The sequence below is a fragment of the Phaethon aethereus genome, assembly GCF_964289735.1.
Source record: "Phaethon aethereus genome assembly, chromosome: 32".
NCBI lineage: Eukaryota > Metazoa > Chordata > Aves > Phaethontiformes > Phaethontidae > Phaethon > Phaethon aethereus.
This window is the reverse complement of record NC_138608.1, coordinates 408,267-428,728: the sequence shown is the minus strand read 5'-3', so window position 1 is coordinate 428,728 and position 20,462 is coordinate 408,267. Positions and strand designations below refer to the sequence as shown.

At 71.1% G+C, this 20,462-nt stretch overlaps 6 protein-coding genes across 6 annotated transcripts in view; 1 reads left to right on the top strand and 5 right to left on the bottom strand.

Annotated features, from left to right (window-relative positions):
* Positions 1-48: 48 nt before the first annotated feature.
* MAN2B1 (mannosidase alpha class 2B member 1) lies at positions 49-7,074 on the bottom strand (the record flags this gene model as incomplete). Its single annotated transcript, XM_082012122.1, is given in 30 exon segments — positions 49-241; positions 312-414; positions 554-699; position 702; positions 771-811; positions 814-1,006; positions 1,077-1,157; positions 1,238-1,325; positions 1,409-1,510; positions 1,593-1,711; positions 1,802-1,925; positions 2,028-2,125; positions 2,369-2,472; positions 2,475-2,562; positions 2,641-2,687; positions 2,690-2,756; positions 2,834-2,941; positions 3,214-3,323; positions 3,393-3,471; positions 3,551-3,591; positions 3,594-3,670; positions 3,751-3,833; positions 3,905-3,940; positions 3,943-4,023; positions 4,108-4,250; positions 4,539-4,671; positions 4,744-4,937; positions 5,510-5,683; positions 6,220-6,322; positions 6,982-7,074. Coding segments are annotated over 30 exon segments (2,985 nt in total). The 3' UTR covers positions 49-113.
* Positions 7,075-7,856: 782 nt separating this feature from the next.
* Positions 7,857-8,832, bottom strand: WDR83OS (WD repeat domain 83 opposite strand; the record flags this gene model as incomplete). The annotated part of the gene is made up of 4 exons (XM_082012201.1): positions 7,857-7,923; positions 8,048-8,145; positions 8,615-8,720; positions 8,798-8,832. The coding sequence occupies 4 exons, from the start codon at positions 8,830-8,832 to the stop codon at positions 7,857-7,859; spliced, it is 306 nt and encodes a 101-aa protein (XP_081868327.1).
* A 65-nt stretch (positions 8,833-8,897) lies between these two features.
* On the top strand, positions 8,898-10,742 carry WDR83 (WD repeat domain 83; the record flags this gene model as incomplete). Its single annotated transcript, XM_082012195.1, has 9 exons — positions 8,898-9,000; positions 9,336-9,456; positions 9,537-9,642; positions 9,718-9,766; positions 9,841-9,967; positions 10,041-10,108; positions 10,195-10,303; positions 10,395-10,509; positions 10,590-10,742. The coding sequence occupies 9 exons, from the start codon at positions 8,898-8,900 to the stop codon at positions 10,740-10,742; spliced, it is 951 nt and encodes a 316-aa protein (XP_081868321.1).
* Positions 10,743-11,167: 425 nt separating this feature from the next.
* DHPS (deoxyhypusine synthase) lies at positions 11,168-13,269 on the bottom strand (the record flags this gene model as incomplete). Its single annotated transcript, XM_082012187.1, has 9 exons — positions 11,168-11,263; positions 11,342-11,467; positions 11,583-11,686; positions 11,761-11,866; positions 11,958-12,044; positions 12,157-12,253; positions 12,322-12,443; positions 12,806-12,967; positions 13,069-13,269. 9 exons carry the CDS (start codon positions 13,267-13,269, stop codon positions 11,168-11,170), a joined length of 1,101 nt encoding a protein of 366 aa, XP_081868313.1.
* A 288-nt stretch (positions 13,270-13,557) lies between these two features.
* FBXW9 (F-box and WD repeat domain containing 9) lies at positions 13,558-16,291 on the bottom strand (the record flags this gene model as incomplete). The annotated part of the gene is given in 11 exon segments (XM_082012180.1): positions 13,558-13,844; positions 13,999-14,064; positions 14,180-14,269; positions 14,360-14,473; positions 14,573-14,721; positions 14,807-14,898; positions 14,970-15,082; positions 15,202-15,330; positions 15,419-15,558; positions 15,914-16,172; positions 16,175-16,291. Coding segments are annotated over 11 exon segments (1,344 nt in total). The 3' UTR covers positions 13,558-13,769.
* Positions 16,292-17,814: 1,523 nt separating this feature from the next.
* Positions 17,815-20,462, bottom strand: part of TNPO2 (transportin 2) — a gene marked incomplete at both ends in the record, with an annotated part of 3,683 nt that continues 1,035 nt past the window's right edge. Inside the window, 12 exons of the mRNA XM_082012157.1 lie at positions 17,815-17,922; positions 18,024-18,098; positions 18,337-18,436; positions 18,540-18,615; positions 18,729-18,824; positions 18,930-19,028; positions 19,126-19,213; positions 19,301-19,459; positions 19,561-19,668; positions 19,755-19,841; positions 20,052-20,223; positions 20,423-20,452. Of these exons, the coding sequence (XP_081868283.1) occupies positions 17,815-17,922; positions 18,024-18,098; positions 18,337-18,436; positions 18,540-18,615; positions 18,729-18,824; positions 18,930-19,028; positions 19,126-19,213; positions 19,301-19,459; positions 19,561-19,668; positions 19,755-19,841; positions 20,052-20,223; positions 20,423-20,452 (1,198 nt within the window). The remainder of the gene's footprint in view (positions 17,923-18,023; positions 18,099-18,336; positions 18,437-18,539; positions 18,616-18,728; positions 18,825-18,929; positions 19,029-19,125; positions 19,214-19,300; positions 19,460-19,560; positions 19,669-19,754; positions 19,842-20,051; positions 20,224-20,422; positions 20,453-20,462) is intronic.

Below are 20,462 nucleotides of genomic sequence, written 5' to 3'. Positions count from 1 at the left end.
CCCCAATTAAACCGCGCCTGAGAAAAGTCTCATGGTTTTTAATGCACTGGTGGAGGGTGGCGGGGGGGCAGGGCCAGAGCCCCCCGCCCCGTCCCCCGGCGAGCTGGGGCGGCTCAGGGACCCCCCGAGCCGGCTCCGGGCACCTCGTACTGCACCGTGGCCAGGAAGGTCCTGATCTCCATGGGCTGCAGCGTGACCCGGCTCGGGTCCAGTTTGGGGACTGGCCGGGGCTGGGCCAGACCTCGGAGAAGAGGGGAGGGGTGAGGGGAAGCTGGCAGCCTGCCCCAGCCCCCCCCAGGCCCCCCCAGTACCTGCGGCCGGGGTCCAGACCAGGCGGGAGACGGCGTCGCGTGACAGGTCGGCGCCCAGGCTCATCTCCCGCACCGCGGTGACGGTGAAAGCCGAGAAGAGGTTCTGGGAGGGGGGGGGGGGGACGGGGGACGGACACCCATCAGCGACCACCCCGCATCCGCCCCGGCGTGGCGTCACCTCCGGGAGCGGGCCGGGAGCCCCTCGAGCCTGGGCCGGTCCCCCCCGGCGCGCGGCGGCTCACCAGGAGGTCGACGGCGACGGGCTGCGAGCCGTTGGCGCTCTCGCCGCGCTCGAACTGGTGCTCCAGCCGCAGCAGGAGCGTGCCGGCGTCCCAGGGCGCCAGCGTCAGGAGGTGGATGTTGGGGGGCAGCTCCCGCCGCAGCGCCGGAACTGTGGGGAGAGGGTGAGGGGGCACCACGGCAGCCCGCCCTCTCCGGGCAGCCCCCTCCCCACCTCACCTGCCCCAGGCTGGCACGGCCGCGGCGGTAGGAGGGACCCCGCCCGGCGCCAGCACCGCGTAGGGCGCCATGTACAGCTCCTGCGCCAGGGGCCGGTGCCGGTCGGCCGCCGACTCCACCGTGTCGAGGAGGACGAGGTGGCGGCCGCGGACCACCAGGCCCTGCCCGTCAGCTCCCGGCTCGACCAGCGGCTCCCCCACGCCCCGGTTGTCGTCGTACAGGAGCCGCCGGTGGACCTGCATGGGATGGTGGTTATGTGCCGGCGCGTCCCCCGCCCCCGGGACCGCCTGCGCCGCGTCCCCTCACCATGAGCTCCAGAGAGCCATCGAAGACGCTGCTGCCGCCCTGCGAGCGATCCGTCAGCACCGTCAGCTGGAACTTCTTGTCCTAGGGAAGGGCCACCAGTGTGATGAGTTCTGCCCTGGGCTCAGCCGCCTGGTGCCCTGCTACTGCCCCGAAGCCGGTACCTTGATGAAAATGCGGCTGTTAACGGGGTAGTAATTCCCCGCCACGGGCTCCGTCTGGCTCAGGTTCCACGTGGGACGGTAGTCACGCCTGGGGATGAGGCAGAGCCCAGTTACAGCGAGGGGGACGGGGGTCTCGGGGGGGCCACAGCGAGCGCCCAGGCTGGCCCCGACCTGCGCTCCAGGATCTGCCGCCCGTTGGAGTCGGTGTAGAAGCGGGCGTCCGTCTGCAGCGTCGTCTCAAAGCGGCTGATGATCTCCTTGCCCCAGCCGTCCCTGAGGGGCAGGGAGAGGCAGGGGTGGGCGTGGGCTTCGGGGGGTCCCCACCTCCCCCGCAGCCCCCCCCTCCGTAACTCACGCCACGGGGATGGGCCCCACGGTCCACTCCAGCTCCACGTAGGGCCGCCCCGCGTGGAGCCGCACCACCTGGGAGCACCACGAGGAGAAGTTCTGGTGGACCTCCTGCACCAGCGCGTTCTGCGAGGGACACGGGCAGGGGGGTGTCGGCACCCCGGGGACACCCCCGGCCCCGGGGACACCCCCGGGGACGCCGTCCCCACCACCCACCTTCACCAGGTAGGCGGAAACCCGCTTGGAGCTGGAGACGGGGATGGGCTCGGAGCTGTTGGGACGGAAGATGTAGGCGCCCGAGGCCTGGGAGCTCTTGTCGTTGCCGACGCTGGCGTTGTACCTGGGGCGAGAGGAGGAGGAGGAGGAGGAAGAGGAGGAGGAGAGGTGATGGAGGACGGTCCTACACGAGGGACCCGGGCGCCCAGGCGCCGCCAGCGCTCACCAGTAGAAGCTCTGGAAGACGGGCAGCGAGATGCTCTTGTCCAGGTTCTGGATCTCCTTCAGGTGCCCGGTGAGGGGGTCAAAGAGCACCCGGACGTGCTGCGGGGCCGGATGGCGGCAGGTCCGGCAGCTGCCCCGTCGCCGCTCGGCCCGCGCCCCCAGCTCCTCCAGTCACCCCAGCACTGGTTTAACTGGGCCGACAGAGGCGCGACTCCACCGGGGGCTTAACATCACGGGCTTTCCCCGCGGGGACCGGCTCCGGCCCCCAGGACCCCGCGGGGAAAGACCCCAAACTGCGTCGGCACTTAGCGGGGGGAACGCGTCCACCCGGCAGGGCCGTACCTCATTCTGGATCTCCTGAGGCTGCGACAACGCTGGGGTCTGGGCGGGGGGTGAGTGGGGGTCCCCACGGCTCATCCGGGAGACCATGAAGGTGCTGAAGCCCAGGGGGGCGCGGAGGCCCGGAAGAGGAGCTCACGCGTGGCGCTGCCGCCATCCCCCCGCAGCCGGCGAGTGAAGTTGGAGACCGGGATGACCTGGGGATGGGCAGAAGGGTCAGGGGTGGGCGGCGGGTGGGCGAGGGGCCGAGACGGCGGCGGCTGGGCTGGGCTCACCTCGCTGGGCACGGGCTGGCCCTGGGGGTCCGTCACTGCGTAGGACGCCCGTTGACCGGCAGCCGGATGGGCCAGGACACGCGGCGGCCCAGGGGGTTGTAGAGGACGACGGTGAACTGGGGGACAGGGAGACGCGGTGCGTTAGCCCCGCCGGGACCCCGCAGCCCCCCCGGACCCCTGCCAAGCTGCTCACGCGGCCAGCCGCCTCCGTCAGGGGACAGACGCTGACGTTGAGGCCGTTGCAGAAGACGAAGTTCTCCTTGCTGCCGCCGAGGCTGGCCAGGGCGTTGGCGACCAGGAGCTGCCGGGAGCGGGGCACGGTCACGCTCATCCCCCCCGGCCACGGCCACCAGCTCCCACCCTCTGGCCACCCAGACCCCAGCTTGCCCCCAAAACACGGGCCAGGGTCTCATCCTCTCGACGGCCACCGGCTCCCGTTCCCCAGACACCAGTTCACCCCCTGACACCAGTTTGTCTCCATGAACCCGATGCTGGTTCACCCCCAGCTGCGGACCCCGGCCCCGCACCCCCAAATTCCGTCCGTCCCCCCGAAAAGAGGCGGCAGGGCCTCACCTGGCAGCTCTCCCACCCTGCCGCGAGCTGCCTGGCGTAGTCGTCGGCCACGTGCTGCTTCTCGGTGCCGGTCACGGCGTCATGGTGCTGGGCCACGGCCACGGCTTCGCCTGCCAGGGAGGCAACCGGGCGTCAGGGGGGGTCCAGGGGGTCCCCGGGGGCCCCACCCCGGCACTTACGGAGCACAGAGCTGTCCCCAGGCCCATAGGGACCCTCCCGCGCTGCCAGCCCTGCCAAAGCCTCCAGCTGGCTGCAGATCTGCCGGGAGGGAAGGGAGGGTCAGGGAGGGGGCCGCGGGCGCCCGGGGGCGGGGGGCCGCGGCGGGCGGCCACCCCACCTGGAGGAAGTTGTTGCTGAGGCGCTCGTAGCGCTTGAAGGGGGTCGGCTGGTGAAATAGCCCGTCCAGAACTGGTGGGGGCCGTCCGCGTAGGGGAAGAAGTCGTCCGTCTTCAGCGACCTGCGGGGAAAGCCAGGCTGCCTCCGTCCGTCCGTCCGTCCGTCCCAGCGCCTGCGCTCCCCCTCACGCCCCGGCCTCACCAGGAGAGGTTGGCCCGGTGCAGCTCCCGCAGGTAGCAGGACGGGGTGGAGTAGAGGACGTGGACGCGGCTGCCGTTGGCTTGCTGCAAACGCCAGGGAGGGGGTGAGGTGGGGCTGGGGGCAGCAGACAGCGGGGGGGGGGGGAAACGCTCACCCGGGCGTTGACGTGGGCGATGAGCTTGTCCATGTTTTCTTGAACCACAGGTTGGCGTTCTCGTAGTGGAAGTCGGAGCCCATCGTCATGATGATGTGGTTGGTGCGGTAGCGCTCGGCCTGGGGGGGGACACAGGTCAGCACCCGCCGGTATCCAGGACCCCCGCCCACCCCAGGGAGCACCCCACTGCCCGGGGCACCCACCTGGCTGGCAGCGAGCTGCAGGAAGGCGGAGACGACGCCGTCCACGTTGTTCTCCTCGCTGTCCTCGTCCACCACGGGGGGGTCGGAGCAGAGCTGGTCCCAGCAGAACCCCGACGGCGGGTTGTAGACGTTGGGGAGGATGCCTGGGGCCAGTCACCCGTCAGCCCAGGGACGGGGACAGGAGAGCTGGGCTGGGGCCGGGATGGAGAAAGGGGCCAGCCCTGGAGACAAGGAAAAACCCCGGAGAGACGCAGAGGACGGCGACGGCCCCGGGAGAGGACAGTGACAGGGGCGACAGGTCACCCTCGGGAGGGCTCCAGGGACAGGCAACACCCAGCGGGGCACCCAGGACTGGGCCAGCCCCTAGAAAGGGCTCGGGGGGCACTCAAGGGACCCCCAGCGCCAGGAGGGGCCCCGCGCCCCCGACCCACCGGTGAAGAGGTCGGCGGCGGGGGGCTGCAGGCTCCCGCTCGCCCGCCAGAGAAGCTCCATCTCCCGCAGCTGCTCCCGCGTCGCCTTGTCCTGGTGGTCCACGCGCCCCACGAAGAGCCCGTCGTAGCCCATCTGCGGGGAGGAGGGGGTCAGCCCAGACGCCGGGGTGCCCCGTGGGGCCGGGGGTGGGGGGGTGCCTCCCACCTGGGCGAAGATGGCGGCCAGCTGGCGGGAGTGCCCGAAGGGGTCGATCTGCCAGGCCACGCGGGGGGTGCCGCAGGCGCCGAACTCCCGGCGCAGGAAGCGGCGGCCCAGCGCCAGCTGCTCGATGGCGGGGCCGTAGTGGGCGGCCGCCTCGTCACTCATGCACCAGCCCCCCCCCACGAACTCCAGGCGCCCTGCGGGGACGGGGCTGGGGGCTCAGCGACGGGCGGCACATCCCACCGGCAGCACCCCAAGTCCATCGGGGGCACCCCAGACTCCTCAGCCTCCCCCCGGCCTCCGTGCCCCCTCAGAGGCACACCCCATGGCCCCCCCCCCGTGCCCATCTCGCCCCAGGACACCCCAGTCCCCCTACCCCCGTCCCCCGCGTCACCCTGTAACCCCCCAGCGACGCCGCAGCCCCCCTCCGTGTCCCTACGCATAATCCCTGCACTGACACCCCACTGCCCCCCCCCCCAAGGCCCTGACCCCCAAGGGCACCCCAGTTCCCCCCCACACCCTCGTCCTCCACGGACCGCCCCAGCCATCGTCCCCTTTACATCCCTGTCCACCAAGAGCCCCCCCATGTCCCTGCGACCTGAAGAACACCCCAATCCCACCCCCCCCCCATCCCTTGCGCCACCCGTGACACTCAGGGACACCCCAGCACCCCCCTCCCCATCCCCGTGTGACCCCCGTCCCCCACCAGGGACGCCCACCACGTCCCTCCCGCCAGCAAACGACACACACAACCCCCCCCCCGCCGCACCCTGCTCGACGAGCTGGCGCACGGTGCGGCGCGTGGCCGCGTCCTGCTGCCGCCACCAGCGCGCCAGGAAGGCCACCTCGGCGTAGATGAAGCGGCGGGACGGGTCGGCCGCCAGCTGGGCCACCACCGAGTCCAGGATGTACTGCACCCCCGCGTGCTGCACCTCGTTACGCACTGACGGGGTCAACCGGGGATGGGGGGGGGGTCACCCGGCAGCACCGTGACAGGCGGGGCGGGGGGCACGGGGTCATGGCGTGATACGGGGTCACAGTAACATCCGCGGGGACGCAGGTGACATGCGGGGACTGTGGGGGTCGTGGCGCGGGGGGGGGACGGGGCACATGGGGGGAGAACACGGCGGCTGTGGCGGTGCACAGAGATGTCCAGGGGATGGGGGGAGGCACAGGAAGGGGTCCCAGCGCTGTCCCGAGGGGCGAAAAACAAGCAGTAAACCGAGGTCACCACGATGCCCCGGGGACAAGGGGCAGAAAGCGGCGTCCCGTCCCCAGGGCAGGGTTTGTCCCTCTGGCCCCAGCCCGCGCCCCCCCCGCGAGGCCACAGGCTCCATCTCCGGCACTTGGCGTCCCTTCGCCCCCACGCTGGCCTCGGAGGAGGCACCTCTGTCCCCGCCGGCGCTGCGGTGGCCTTGGGGACGTCACGGCCTCTCCCCGGGGCCCAGCCCCCCTCCCCGCGCTGGCGGGGACACCCACCTCCGTAGAAGTACTGCTCCACCGTCTTGAGCCAGCCCACGTCATCGTGCGTGTGGGGCACCAGGTGCACGTTGAGGAGGTCGGGGCGCGTGGGTGGGCACGACTGCGGGCACAAGTGGAGTCTCTGGGGACTCGTACAGGGCTGTGCCCACGTGTCCCGTCCCCCCCCGCCTCTGTTTCCGGAGGAAGGCTGCTAAACCCCAGCGGCCAGGACGCCTGGGTCCCCCGCAGCGACAGCCTGGCTGGGGGGCGTGACTGCCACTGGCCGGCTGTACCCCGACCCCCTCCAGGCACCCCAGCACCCCAAATCCTCCTCTTCCTCCCCTAGGGCCCCCATCCCAGCCTCTCCCCAGTGCTCCCAGCCCCAGCTCGTGCCAGGCCCCAATCCCTTCCCGTTCCCCAGGCACAAGTCGCCCCAGTTTCCCTCCCCCAGTCCCCCACCGCTCCCACCACCTGACGTCTCCCCGTTGCCCCAGTCCCAGCCCGGCTGCCCCATCCACATTCCCCCAGCTCCCTCAGCCCAGTCTCTCCCTGCCCCAGCTCCTCCCAGTCGCCCCCCAGTCCCTTCGGGGTTCCCAGCTCCCCCACCTCGATCTCTCCCAGCTTCCCAGTTCCAGCCAGCGTCTCTCGGTGCCCGCTTCCTCGGCGCCCCCAGCCCCTCCCGGCTCCCCCGGTCCATCCCAGTGTCCCCAGTACCTCCCAGTTCCCCTAGTCCCTCCCAGTTCCTGTCTCCGCAAGACGCTCCGGTGCCCCCGGGCCCACCTGGTACCCGCAGCCCGCGGCCGCCGCCACCGCCCCGAGCAGCAGCAGCGCCGCCGCCCCGGGCACCGCCATGCCGCTCGCGGGTCTGGTCATGTGACCGCCCGCTCACATGATTCGAGGGGTGCCCCCCCCGCCCCTCCCACTGGGCAAGCGGGAGCCAATGGACGACGAGGGGCGGGAGGACACTTCGGCCACGCCCCGCGCTCTGATTGACTGCTACGCGCGGAGGTGGGGCGTAACGGGCGGCCGCGGCGACCCCACGGGCAGGGCGGTGACATAACGGACTGGCACCAATAAGGAGGAGGAGCGCCTATGATTGACACTGCAAGTCCCTCCTCCCCGAGGGGCCGTTGGCAAGGGTCCCCCCCGCGGCAGTAGGACACCCAGTAGCCAATGACGTGTGGCAGCTCCCGAAACACCGCCCCCGCCGAGCCGTGGTCAGCGGAGAGCGAGAGACGGGCAGCTCTCTCCTCCAATGGGGCGTCGAGGAGTGGGATCCCCCCCCCCCCACCCAGAGGCGATGGCGCCGGGGTGCGGAGCGGAGCCCCCCTCAGCGCCCCCGGGGCTCCGCCTCTCCATGGATCCCCCGGGACCCCCGGTGGTTCCCCCGGGACCCCCAGTGGCTCCCCCAGCCCTCACACCACATGGCTCCCTTTGGCTCCTGCCCCCTTACCCACCGGCCCCCGCCCAGCACTCCACAGCCCTGGGGCTGCCCCAGGCCCGGGGGGTCCCCCACCCCCTCTGCCCGCCGACGCCGCAGCTTGCGAGCGGGTGCGTACAAACCACGACGACCACGAGCTCGCCCCAGCACCCCCTTTATTGGGCACAACCCGCTGCCTCCCCCCTCCGGCCTCCCCAGGGCGCGGCACCGGCCGTCACCAGGGTGGGGACATGGGCTGGGGGTTCTGCAGGTAGGACATCACCACAGCTGAGATGGAGAGCCTGGAGCGGGGAGAGACACCAGCCCACGCGTCAGAGACCCCCGCAAAACCGGGACGGTCTCCCTGCCGTCCCCTCTGCAGGGGATGTGGCACCCGGGGCTGGACCGGGAGCCACCAGCACTCACATGAAGCTGCTCATCATCTGCTTCGTGTCCTCGGAGCTGCGGGAGTTGGCGAAGCTGATGAAGGAGCAGTAGACAGCGATCCAGGCGCACCACTTCAGCTGCACGCAGAGGGGTATGGCGTGGGGACCCGCTGGGGACGGCCCCTGTCCCCCCCCAGCCTCCCTGGGGATGGCCCCTGTCCCCCCCTGAGCCCCCTGGGGTCAGCCCCTGTCCCTCCTTGGCCCTCGACTACCCCAGCCTGCCTGGGGATGGTCCCCATCCCCCTGAACCCCCTCAAACCCCCTGGGGGTAGTCCCTGTGCCCCCTCAGCCCCCCCAAATTCCCTGGGGATGGGCCTTGTGCCCCCTGAACTCCCCCAAATCCCCTGGGGATGGTCTCTGTCCCCCTCAACCCCCCCCAAAACCCCTGGGGACGGTCCCTGTGCCCCCACGTCCCTCAGCCGCCCCAGAACTCCCCCAGGAACAGTCCTCAGCCCCCAAAATAACATCCCACCGCCCACCCCGGGCCGGTCCCGGAGCCCCCCCGCCCCGTCCGGTGCCGGTGCCCCCCAGGGCCGGTGTCCCCCACCTTGAGCATGAGCCCGCACATGCTGAAGACCATCCCCAGCAGGTTCATGTAGTCGGGTGTGGGGTCTTCCAGCGCCGGGTTGGTCTCGGTGGCCGGCGGCTTGTACCTGGGATGGCGCCGTCAGGCGGGCCGGGGTCCCTCCCGGTCCCTCCCGACCCTCCCGGGGACTCTCCCGGCCCCCACCTGGCCACCCGCGCCGGTCGCCGCGGGTCCGCCATGCCGCCCCGCCGCCCGCTTCCGCCGCCGCCGCCGGAAGAGGCCCCGGCCCCGCTGCCGGCCCGCCATGGCCTTCCCGCGGCCGCGGCCCGCCCGCCCCGAGCTGCCGCGGCGGCGGGTGCGGAAGCTGGAGTGCGGGCAGGGCGCGGTGCGGGCCGTCCGCTTCAACGGTGGGGCGACGGGGGGCACGGGGACCCCCAAGTCCCTGGTCCCATCCCGGGGGGAGCAGGGCACGCTCCCGGTCCCCATCCCGGGGACACCCAAGTCCCTGGTCCCATCCCGGGGGGAGCAGGGCACGCTCCCGGTCCCCATCCCGGGGACGCCCAAGTCCCTGGTCCCATCCCGGGGGGGGGGGGGGGAACACATGCTCCCGGTCCCCATCCCGGCGGGGAGGAAAGGGGACCCAGGCTCCCATCCCTGGGGGGAAACTGGGGACCCCAGCGCCTGGGGAGGGGTTGTCCGTGTGGGGTGCCGGGGGGGTCACTTCTGCCCCCCTTTCTCATAGTGGACGGCAACTACTGCCTGACCTGCGGCAGCGACAAGTCTCTGAAGCTCTGGAACCCACACAAGGGCACGGCCCTGCGCACCTACCAGGGGCACGGCTACGAGGTGCTGGACGCTGCCGGGTAAGAGGCAGGGGGCTGCGGGGGCCCCCACCCCTTGGGGACCCCCCCAGCCCCACTGACGGGGTGTCTCATCCCCCCAGCTCCTTCGACAACAGCCAGCTCTGCTCCTGTGGGGCCGACAAGACCGTAGCGCTGTGGGACGTGGCCACCGGACAAGTGGTCCGCAAGTACCGGGGACACGCAGGGGTGAGGATATGGGGGGCACCCGGGTGCGGGGCTCGGTGGTCCCTGCGGGGTGCTGACTCCCTGCTTCCCTTGCAGAAAGTGAACTGCGTCCAGTTCAATGAGGAGGCCACCATCATCGTGTCTGGTAAGGGAGCGGTCTCGGAGGGCCCGGCCAGCCCCAGAGCCCCCCAACACTCCCTGACACCCCCTTTCCGCCAGGCTCCATCGACTCCACCATCCGGTGCTGGGACTGCCGCTCGCGCCGCCCCGACCCCGTCCAGGTCCTGGACGAGGCCAAGGACGGGGTCTCCAGCGTGAAGGTCTCTGACCACGAGATCCTCTCGGGGTGAGGGACGGGCCCGCAGGCGGGGGGGACAGGGCCAGTGGGGCCCCCCAGTGCTAACCTCCACTCTCCACAGCTCCGTGGACGGCCGCGTCCGGCGCTACGACCTGCGCGCCGGCCAGCTCTACTCTGACTATATAGGGAGTGAGTGAGAGGCTACGGGATGCCAGTGGCAGGGCTCCCAAGGAGGGGGGCTCCCCGGTCACCCCCAAACTCCCATCTGCTTCCAGGCCCCATCACCAGCGTCTGCTTCAGCAAGGACGGGCAGTGCGCCCTGGCCGCCAGCCTCGACTCCACCCTGCGCCTGCTGGACAAGGAGACGGGGGAGCTGCTGGGCGAGTACGAGCCCCCTTCCCGTAGCCCAGTGCGCACGCGGGGGGCTGCGGGGGGGCCCACGCCTCACCCTGCCCTGCCCCGGGACTGCCCGCAGGTACACGGGCCACCGCAGCACGGCGTACCGGCTGGACTGCGTGCTGAGTGAGCAGGACACCCACGTGGGCAGCGCCTCCGAGGACGGCAACGTCTACTTCTGGGACCTGGTGGAGGTGAGTGGGCGAGAGGGCAGCGAGCCTGCGTTTGGGGGGTCCCGGGGGAGCCCCCGCCACATCCTCACACCCCTCCGCAGGGCTCGCTGGCGCTCAGCCTGGCGGTGGGCCGCGGCGTGGTGCAGTCGCTCTCCTTCCACCCCACCCTGCCCTGCCTGCTCGCCGCCACCGAGGGCCACATCCAGCTCTGGCGCGAGGAGACCTTCCAGCCCGAGGGGGATGCCACTACCTGACGCGGGTTTGGGGGGCACCCGGGGTGCCCGTCTGCGCCCCCCGCAACAAGGAATAAACCCACGGTGTGGGGAAGCCGCTGTGTTTTACTGGGGGCACGTGGAGCCACACAGACCCCCGAGCAGGTCAAATAAATACAGGTGCTGGGGAGGGGGGAACAGGCGGATGGTGCAGGGGGCTGCGGACGGACGGACACACGGCCAGGTGGGCAGTGGGGCGGGGGCCCGGCTCCCCCTTCCCCCAGTCGCGGGAAGCGCCCTGCTCTCTCCTGCTCTGCGCACGCTGGCGTTGAGGGCGCGGGGAGCGGAGCCTGGAGGCATTGAAACGAGAGCCCCTGCAGAGGCACTAGGGGCTCGGCCCCCCCAGATTGGGGGCTCGGCCCGCCAGAGGTGGGGGGCTCACCCCCCAGGGACACCCCACCACTGGCTCAGTCTCCCGGCGTGTCTGAGGGGAAGGCGTCGGCTCTCTGGGCAAACGTCTCCGCCACCAGCAGCGGAAAGACCAGCGAGGCGTCGGCGTAGACCTGGGAACGGAGAGCGGGTGAGGGAGGGGGAGGCCCTCCCGGGCACCCCAAATCCCCCCCCAGGGACCCCCATGCCACCTTGACGGGGGTGGCGTCCATCCGGATCTTGCCCCAGGACACGGCCTCATCTGGCCGCGCTCCCGAGTCGGAGCCGTCGAATTCCTGTGCCGTGTTGACGTAGACGGAGAAGTCCGCCCCGTTCCTCTGCGGGGCAAGAAGCAGGGTGAGCCCCCACACCTCCTCCCCGGCCCCTCGGGCTGCCCCATGCCCCCTCCCCAGCCCCTCGGGCTGCCCCGCACCCGCTCCCCACCACCCTCACCATGAGGTTGGCGTTGGCGATGTGGTGTTTCACCAGCCCCCCACCCAGGATGATCATCCCCGTCTTCCTGGCGAAGATGGCCTGGGTGTTGATGAGGCGCAGGTCTGCGGGCAGAGAGGGCTGTCAGGGGACCCCGGCATCTGGGGGGGCATCCGGGGACCCCTGGGGACACACTCACCCTCCACGATGTCCAGCACCAGACCTGGGCGCTTGTAGGAATGGAAGAAGATCATGTCCCCCAGGGAGCCGTCAGTGAGTGCTGGGCTCAGCACTGGGATGTTGTTCTGGAACGGAGACGCGGTGACGGGCGGTGACACCCTCGTGACGGAGCAGTGACGCCCGTGGCAACACCCGCGGTGACCGTCCCCGTCCTACCTTCTGCGCCCAGTAGCAAACCGACTCGGGGTTGTCGATCTCCTTGCCCAGGCGCGCGATCATCCTGGAGGGGGTCCACCTCACGCCCTGCCGGACTGCCACACTCAGGACCCGCAGCCAGGGACCCCCCAGGCGTCCGGGCCACCTGCGCCCCCCCGGGCCGGGGAGGACACGGGCGTCTGGGCCGACCCTCGCCCACCTGCGTCTCCTGCTCATCCACCATCTGCTCCAGGATGGGCATCAACCAGTCCTCGAACTTGCAGTAGTTGTCGTTGGGCACCAGCAGGTTCCCGATCCTGGGGAGGGGACGGGCTCAGCCTGGGAGGGACCCCGGTGCTGGGGAGGGGACACCCACGCTCCGTACCTGTTGATGCCGCTCTGGCGCAGGTCCTGGCCCCGCAGGCTGAAGTCCCCGATGTAGGTGGGTGCCAGGCACTTGATGAGATCCTCCTCCACGCCCCCCGCCGTGGTCACCAGCACGTCCACCTGCCCCGCGTGGAGACGGTGTCGGGACCTCGGGGACCCCCGGGACAACCCCAGGGACGAGGCGGGGAACCTCAGGGGACCCTACAGCAACCTGAGGGACAGCGCAGGGACAGGGCTGGGACCCCTGGGACGTCCCAGGGGCCGAGCTGGGAACCCACAGACCCCACGGGGACCCGAGGGACAGCTCGGGGACAAGTCTGGGGCCTCGGAGACACCCGAGGGCACGGCACACCCCCCTGGGAACCCTACAGGGACCTCGGGGGCGCCCGGGGCCTCCCCCAGGGCCTTTGCCGATGGCGCCGGTGGGACCCCAGACCCTTGCGCTGCGCCAGGCCCCGGGTGTCCCCACGCCGCCCACGCACCATGTTGCGCTGCACCAGGTAGCGGATGGTCTCACGGACGCCCGAGCTGATGAGGTTGGAGGTGAAGCCCAGGAAGATGGTGCAGCCCGAGGGCGGCCGGGGCCCCCGCAGCCCGGCCCGGGCCCGCTCCTCCTCGCTCAGCGGCTCCAGCTTCGCCGCGATCTGCGGGCGCCGGGGGTCAGGACCGGCTCCGGCCGCGCCCCGGGCCCCTCCCGGGTCCCCCTCCCGCCGCCCGGCGCCCCCCCCGGCCCCGGCGTCCCCACCATCCGGTGGATCTCGGCGACGGCCTGGGCGAAGCTGGTGGCCTGGAAGCCGGTGGTACGGAAGGAGCGGAGCAGCGCGGCGTGGTCCAGGCCGCCGCCGAAGTCGTACCCGCGCACCGAGAGGCTCTCGGCCGGGAGGGGCCCGCTCGGCTTCAGCACGGCCCGCAGGGCCGCGGCGGGGGCCTGCCCCGGCGCCGCCATGGGGCTCCGCTCGCCTGGCTCCTCCACGCCGCCGCTGCGCGCCGCCATCTTCGCCCGCCCCCCAGCGCCGCACTGCGGCTGCGTGCCGCCATCTTGCCCCGCCCCGACACGGAGCGCCGCTCCCGCTGCCGTACGGCTGAGCGCCGCCATCTTGACGCAGGGACGGTGGCCGCGGAGGGGCAATAGCCGTCCGGAAGCGAAACGTCTCGACTCAGAGGACGGCGCCCAACAAAACCGCCCAGCTCCGTCCCAAAACCGCGGACACACGCAACCTCCGCTCCAGTCGAATCCTTTTAATACCTGCGAACAGGCGGCAGCTCCCGAGCCCACCGAGGGCCCAGGACTGGGCCTGTCTCCTCCCTGCTGGGGGGCACAGAGGGGTCCCTGTACCTGGCAGGAGCCTGCTGGCCGTGGGGACAGACCGTCCCTGCGGTGGGGAGCCCCCCAGACTTGGCAGCCCCCCTTCCCGGCCAGCACAAGCACGGGGCCACGACGGTGTGTCAGGTCCGGAGTCGCCACACCTCGACCGAGAGGCCTCCAGAGGCGGCTGCCACCACGTCGCCCTCCACGCTGATCTGGGGGGGACGAGAGGGGCGTTGGGGGAGCCTGCTGGGGCGACACCCCGTGCCCCACGGGGACACCCCTCCGCCCCAGGGAGCCCCTGGTGCAAGGACCAGCACAGCAGACGCTGAGGTGCGTGCACGTGCGAGGGCACAAGCGCCTCCTTACCCCGTTGAGCACGTCGTCGTGCGTCCAGGAGCAGATGGTGCGGGGAGGGTCCGTAGGGACGTGTATCTGCGAGACAGTGAAAGCCGATTGCAGCCCTCCACAACAGGGTCAGCAGCAGCCCCAGCCCGGTGTGGGGCCCCCCCAGCCCAGTGCCACACGCTGGGAGTGCAGGGACGCTCACCCGCAGCGTCCTGTCGGTGGATGTGGTGTAGAGGGACCCCAGTGAGTGCCAGAGCCCCGTGATCTGCAGCCGGTGCCCCACGTCGAAGTACTGCAGGAGGGGATACACAAAAACACACCGTGAGGCATCAGGGGACACCTGTCCCCTCCCCAAACCCCCCAGCCCCCTTGGGGTCCCTACCCGGGCGGGCTGAAAGCTGCCGCTGCTGTTCCCAAAGACGTAAACCCGGCCCTGGTTGTCCCCGGCCCAGAGCTGCGTCCCCCGGTATGACATGGATAGCAGGTAGTTCTCCAGCTGGGGGGGAAAGAGAGGCATGGAGCTGCAGGTGATGGGGGACAGAGCCCCCAGCCCCGGCCTGGCCCCCCCGTGGTTTTGGGGGGCAGGAGGACCCACCTGCAGCCGCTGGAGGACCCCATCGGCACGGCGGTCGAAGACAATGAGGGTCCGGTCCTCACTGCCCGACACGATGAGCCGGTCATCAGCCGCCAGGGACAGGACGGCGCTGGCGTGGGGTTTATAGCTGCGCACCAGGGCCTGGCCAGCTGCCGGAGGCAGGGGCTTGAGCCAGGGGCCCTGCCAGCACTCCCCTCTTCCCTGCTGGGGACCCCCACCCCAGGCAGGACCAACCTCGTGGGTCGTAGACTGTCACCGTCTTGTCGTAAGTCCCAGTGACGAGGACGTCGGGGCAGTAGGAGAGGCACAGCACGGCTGCCTTCTCCCTGGGGACGAGGCGAGGGCTAGGCTCAGCTGGACCCCCTGGGACCCTCCCCAAGCCCCCCCAAGGTGTTACCTGATCTCCCCAAACTGCTGTCCCTCAGCCCCCAGGTCCCACAGCTTCACCGTGCTGTCCCAGGAGCCCGAGCACACCTTGTTGTCTCGGGACGCCAAACACCAGACCCAGCCCTGTGAGGGAGAGTCCAAACACGCGACCGCTCCCAACACCACCCCGGGACCGCCCCAGTGGCTCCCCAAGGGGGGAACCGAAGTGGGGGGGGGGGGGGGATAATGGCTGCACCCCCCACCTTGTGCGTCCCGTTGCGCTCAGTGCCCAGTGACTTCACCAGCACCTTGCCAGGGGCCCGGCCCAGCTGCCGCAGGTCCCACAGGTTGACGTTGCGGTCACGAGCACCTGAAAGACAGAGGGTCCCTCCCTGCCGGGCAGGGTGGGGCAGGGGTGAGGCAGGATTCCCCCCACTGAACCAGGGACCTCCCCTCGTCCCGGGCCTGGCACATCCCCACCTGCAGCAGAAGGACGGAATCGACAGAGGCAAAATGTCCCTCATCCAGGGAGAAGTGCTCCATGGGGGCCCCACCACCCCCCCAGCGCTGCAGGTGCTCCTCCAGGTCCATGCAGGCAGCTGACCAGTCGAACCCCTCCTCTGTGGGGAAATGGGGTGTCAGGGGGACCCCAAACTGACAGGGAGATCTGGGGCAGCAGCATGGGGGTCCCTTTTGCCCCATGCAGCACCCCATAGATACCTCAGGGTCAGCAGGGTGGGGGAAATGGAGCGTCAGGGAGGGGTCCAACCCACTGTGGGGAAATGGGGGGCAGAGGGGGTCCCAAATTCCCCACATTTGCCCTCTGCAGCACCCCACAGCCCCCTGGGGTCAGCAGAGCTGGGGAAATGGAGCATTAGGGACCCGCCCTAGGGAAATGATCTGGGGCCTCCAACCCCCCGCTGGGAACTAGAGCCCCAGGGGTTTCCCTGCCCCCCCATTCCGTGCCAGACCCACCTTCCAGGACGGGGAAGGGGCCGCGAGCGCTGCGCTGCAGCCGGAGACGCCAGGCCACGGCGTCCTGGGCCACCTCCCGCAGCGCCCGGCAGACGCGGGGCAGGACCCCCCGCACCTCCCGCGCCCCCAGGTACCCGCAGATCTCCAGCAGCAGCTCCAGCGGCAGCGCCAACAGCCCCCCCGCGCCTCCTCCGCTCGGGGGCGGCCGCTTCAGCCCCGGGGGGGGACGCAGGGGGGGCGCGGGGGGGCTGGGCCCCGGGGGGCGGTGGCGGCGGGCAGCGGCGGGGGGCAGCTGGGGGGGGTCCCCGGGCCCCGCAGTCGGGTGACGTACTCCTGCGCCTGCCGGTCGGGGTCGTCGGGCGCGGGGGCCCCCTCCATGGCTGGGAGCAGGGGCGTCAGCACCTCCCGAAGTGGGGGACCCCCCTCGCCCCGAGCGGGACCCTCAGGCCCCCACGCCCCGGCCCGTAACAGCAGGAACCCCCGAGCCCCGGGACCGCCGCCTCCCCGGACCCCGCTAGCTCCGGTATCGGGACCCCTCACAGCCCCCGGTGCCGGACGCATCCCACAACGTGATATCCCAAGACCCAGATACTGAACTCCCGATACCGGCACGCAGCCCAACACACAAGGCCCCCTAGACCCGGTACCGAGACCCCCCCCGGCACCTCAAAGCCCCCGAAGCGCCGTTCCCGCCCTCCCCCCCCGTGACCGCCCCGCCCGTTCTTCCCCCAACCCCCCTCCGCCAGGTCTGGGGTGCCCCCGAGCCACCCTCCCGGTACCGGGGCGCGGCCCGGCCTGGCCCCGCCGCGTCCCGTCGCCACGGCCACGGCGGGATCCGCTTCCGGCGCGCTGCCAACCCCTCGCCCAATGGGAGCCAGAGGCGCCTCGCGACGTCATCCACCCGCGCCGGAAGCCCGCCCCGCGCGGCAGCCGGGAAGCGCCGCGGCGGCGCCGGGAGGGAGCGGTGACCCGCCCCCCCCCCCCCGCGCCCCCCCCCCCTCCCGCCGGCGGGAACAAACGGCTCCGAGGCGGCGAACGGTCAACAACGGACTCTCTTTGCCGGGTGGGAACGAGGGGGCGCCGCCCCCCGCCCCCCCCGGGCGCGCCCCCCCCCCCCCTCCCGCCGCAGCCGGTCCCTGCGGGGCGCCCCCCCCCCCCCCCCCCCCCCCGCCCTGTAAACGGTAAAAACGGAACAAAACGGGGGGGAAAAAAAAACAAAAACCAAAAAAAAAACCACAAGAAACATGGCACCGACTCGCTCACGACGAAGCACAACGGCGGCGGCTCGGCCCCCCCGGCCCCCCGCCCCTCCCCGGGGCCCTCCCGCCGCCCGGGCCCCCCCCGCCGCGGCTGCTCTGTGTCTCGTAAGCGCGTGCATGGGTACTGGGGGGTGACCATGCGGGGGCGGGGGGGGCACGGCAACAGCCTACAGCAGAAACGGGGGGTGGGCACTCCCCCCATTTTTGGACCCTTTTGCCCCGATTTCTGCTTCTCCCCCCCACCCCGGGTTTTGGGGTGCCCCCGCCGCGGGTCCGTCCCCTGCCCGCGGCTGCCATGGACCCACCCCCACCCCCAGCCCCTCCCCCCTTCTCCCCCCGGGGGCAAAACCGATCTCGAGGGGCCCCCCCGGGGGTGGCGGAGGACGAGGCGGGGAAGCCGCGCCATGGCCCCCCCCCGCGGCTCCTCCCGCCCCCCCGAACCCCCCCGGGTGCGGCGCAGGGCCACCCGCTCACGGCCGCCGTCCCGCCGGCCACCGGGCGCCGACCTGCAAGAGAGGGGAGAGGGGTCAGGGAGGGGTCTGTCCATCTGAGGGTGGGGGCTGGGGGGTCCATGGGTCCCCCGCTTTTTTAGGGGGTGCTGCCCCCCGCCCCCAAGACCTGGTTCCAGTGCCTCTGTCTGGCCTAGACCCCGTAAAACGCCGCCAGCCGGTCCTTGAGCAGGGGTGGGAACTGCTCCGAAAACTGCTGCCAGTTCTCCTCGCCCACCTGGTCCTTGAAGCCGTGGAGGATCTGGGGGGGGGGGGGGGGGGGCGTTAACAGTGAGGAGGGACGCCCCTGAGCACCCCCCTGCAGCGTAAGGGGTCCCCAATCCCCCCCTTTTCCCCGCTGACCTTATAGAACATGTCCCGCAGGTCGTCCTTAGGGCTCACCCAGGACGCAACGGCGTCGCAGAAGAATATGAAGTCCTGGGGCAGGGCGGGGGGGGGGAGCGACAAGGGGACAAAATGGGGACACACACACACAAAATGAGGGGGCGATGGGCCTGGCCTCAGGGACACCCCCCCCCCCCATTTTGGATAGAGCTAGGCTGCAGCCACCTGTCCCCCCAAAATCTCCCCCTCCAGTGGCTGCCCCTGGGTGGGTCCCCGCTCCCCCCGTGGCATCCCCCAGCCCCCCCCAAACTGCTGTGTGCCCCCCCCATACCTGCACGACCCCCCCGGGGTTCACCCCGATCATCACGCAGATGCCGCGGAAAGCCGAGTCCTTCTCCTCATTGTCCCGGATGTTACGGAGGGACGTGCACCTTGACGGGGAACGGGGCGGGGGTGCCAGAATTGGGGTTCACTGTGTGCTCCCCAGCTCCTGGGGGGACGCAGGGACCCCCAGAACAGCCCCCCCAAACTCACCAGGGCCGGATGAATTGCTGCAGCATGGGGGCCACCTCCTGCGGGCAGACGAAGCCCAGGCGCCCGATGGTGATGGCTACGGGCAGAGGGACGGGGTTTGGGGGGGTAAGCGCGGTGGGAGGCCCCCCCAGCAAACAGACCCCTCCCAAAGCCCCACCTGGGGGTCCTGCTGCACCCCCCTGGCCTCACCTGTGTTCTCCAGGAGCGTTTTGGGGGTGTTGGGGCGGTTGATGATCTCCACCAGGTTGTTCAGGACCATCTGGACGTAAGGCTGCATCTCCGCCCCTGCCAGGAGGAGACCGGGGGGGGGGGGGGAATGTGTGGTAGGGCGGGGGGCTGGGGGGGCTCAGCACAGCTCCTGAGGGGGCGCGGGGGGCCCGAGGCGCTCACCCATCTGCATGCAGATCTCCCCGATGGCCCAGGTTGCGTTGTTGCAGACGGAGATGAACTCGGGGTTGAGGTTGGTGCCCAGGATGGGCATGAATTCGGCTGGAGGGGGCGGAGGGCAGGGTCAGGGGCCCCCCCCAACACGCCCTGGGAGGTGCCCCCGCTTCACCCCCCACCCCGGGGGGACCCCGGCACCCACCAATGCAGGGCTTGACGTGCACGAAGCAGGCCTTGGTGAGGTCGCCCAGGAGGGCAAAGGAGCTCTGCCGCACCTCGGGCATGGTGTCCTGTGGGGCGTGGGCAAGCGGTGAGCGTGGGGTGGGGGTCCCGGGGGCCCCCAGGCCGCCCTGGTGGGGTCCAGGGGAGCCCCTCACCTGCATGCACTGGAAAAGCAGCGTCATGATGTTGCTGCGAGCCACCAGCTGCTCCACGTGGCAGCCAAGCCCCTCGGCCAAACCGCTCAGCAGGTCCAGGGCCACGATCATGAAGTCCTTGTCGGGGGCCTCATACTGCTCAGGGTGCTGGTTGTACATCTGCGGGGAGGGGGTAGCCGCAGTCACCCCACGGGGGGGGGCACACCCCCGGGCGGGTCACCCCACGGCAGCCAGGGAAGGAGCAGGAGGCCACGGCTCACCATGGCCTGAGCCAGCGTCTTCTGGACCAGGGTGACACAGCGCTGGTAGACGGGCTCGCAGTAGGGCAGGAAGCCACTCTGCAGGGCGGTGGCCACCGAGGACAGGCACTGCGGCGGGGGGACACCCAGGGGCGTGGGAGGGGGCCGAGGGGCTGGAGCCCCCCCGCCACCCCCCTCCGCCCCCCATGGCTCACCTCCAGCAGCGGGAAGAGGTCCTTGTCCTCGTCCTTCAGCTCGTTCCACTTCTGGATGAGCGGAGGCATCAGCTTCTGAATGTACTCCTGCGCCGCGGGGGAGAGACGCGGTCACGGGGGGTCACGGGGGGCTGGGGGGGCTGCTCCCCCTCCGCCCAGGGACCGTCAGACCAGAGAGATCCACACTGGGGATTCGGGATTCGAATGTCTGTTGTCACTTGTCATCACCGGTTCCCAGGCCGGGGCACGGGGGGGAGGTTGAGGGGACCCCCGGGACGGGGACGCCCAACATCATACCGGCTGGTTGAGGTGGTGCCCCACGGAGTCGGCGAGGGTCCCGATGGCATCGTAGAGGATCAGCAGGTTCTTGTGCTGGTACTTGCCGAAGGCGAAGACCAGCGTGTCGAGGATGAAGCTGAGGTACGGCACCAGCTCCGTGCAGGCCTCCTCCTCCAGCGTGGCGAAGGCGCTGGCGGGGGGAAGAGGGTCAGCAGCCCCCCAGGCCAGGGCCGCGCTCCCCCGCGCGACCCCGCTCCGGGTCAGACAGTACGAATACGCCATCATCACAGCGACTCAACACATTGCGTTCCTCATCCCGCCCAGAGAAGGGCTCGGATCCAGCCCCAAAAACGCCAGGGGCAGCCCCAAATCACACCCCCAGCCCTTACCTGCACGCCGCCTCCTGCACCCGCTTGTTGCTGTCGGACT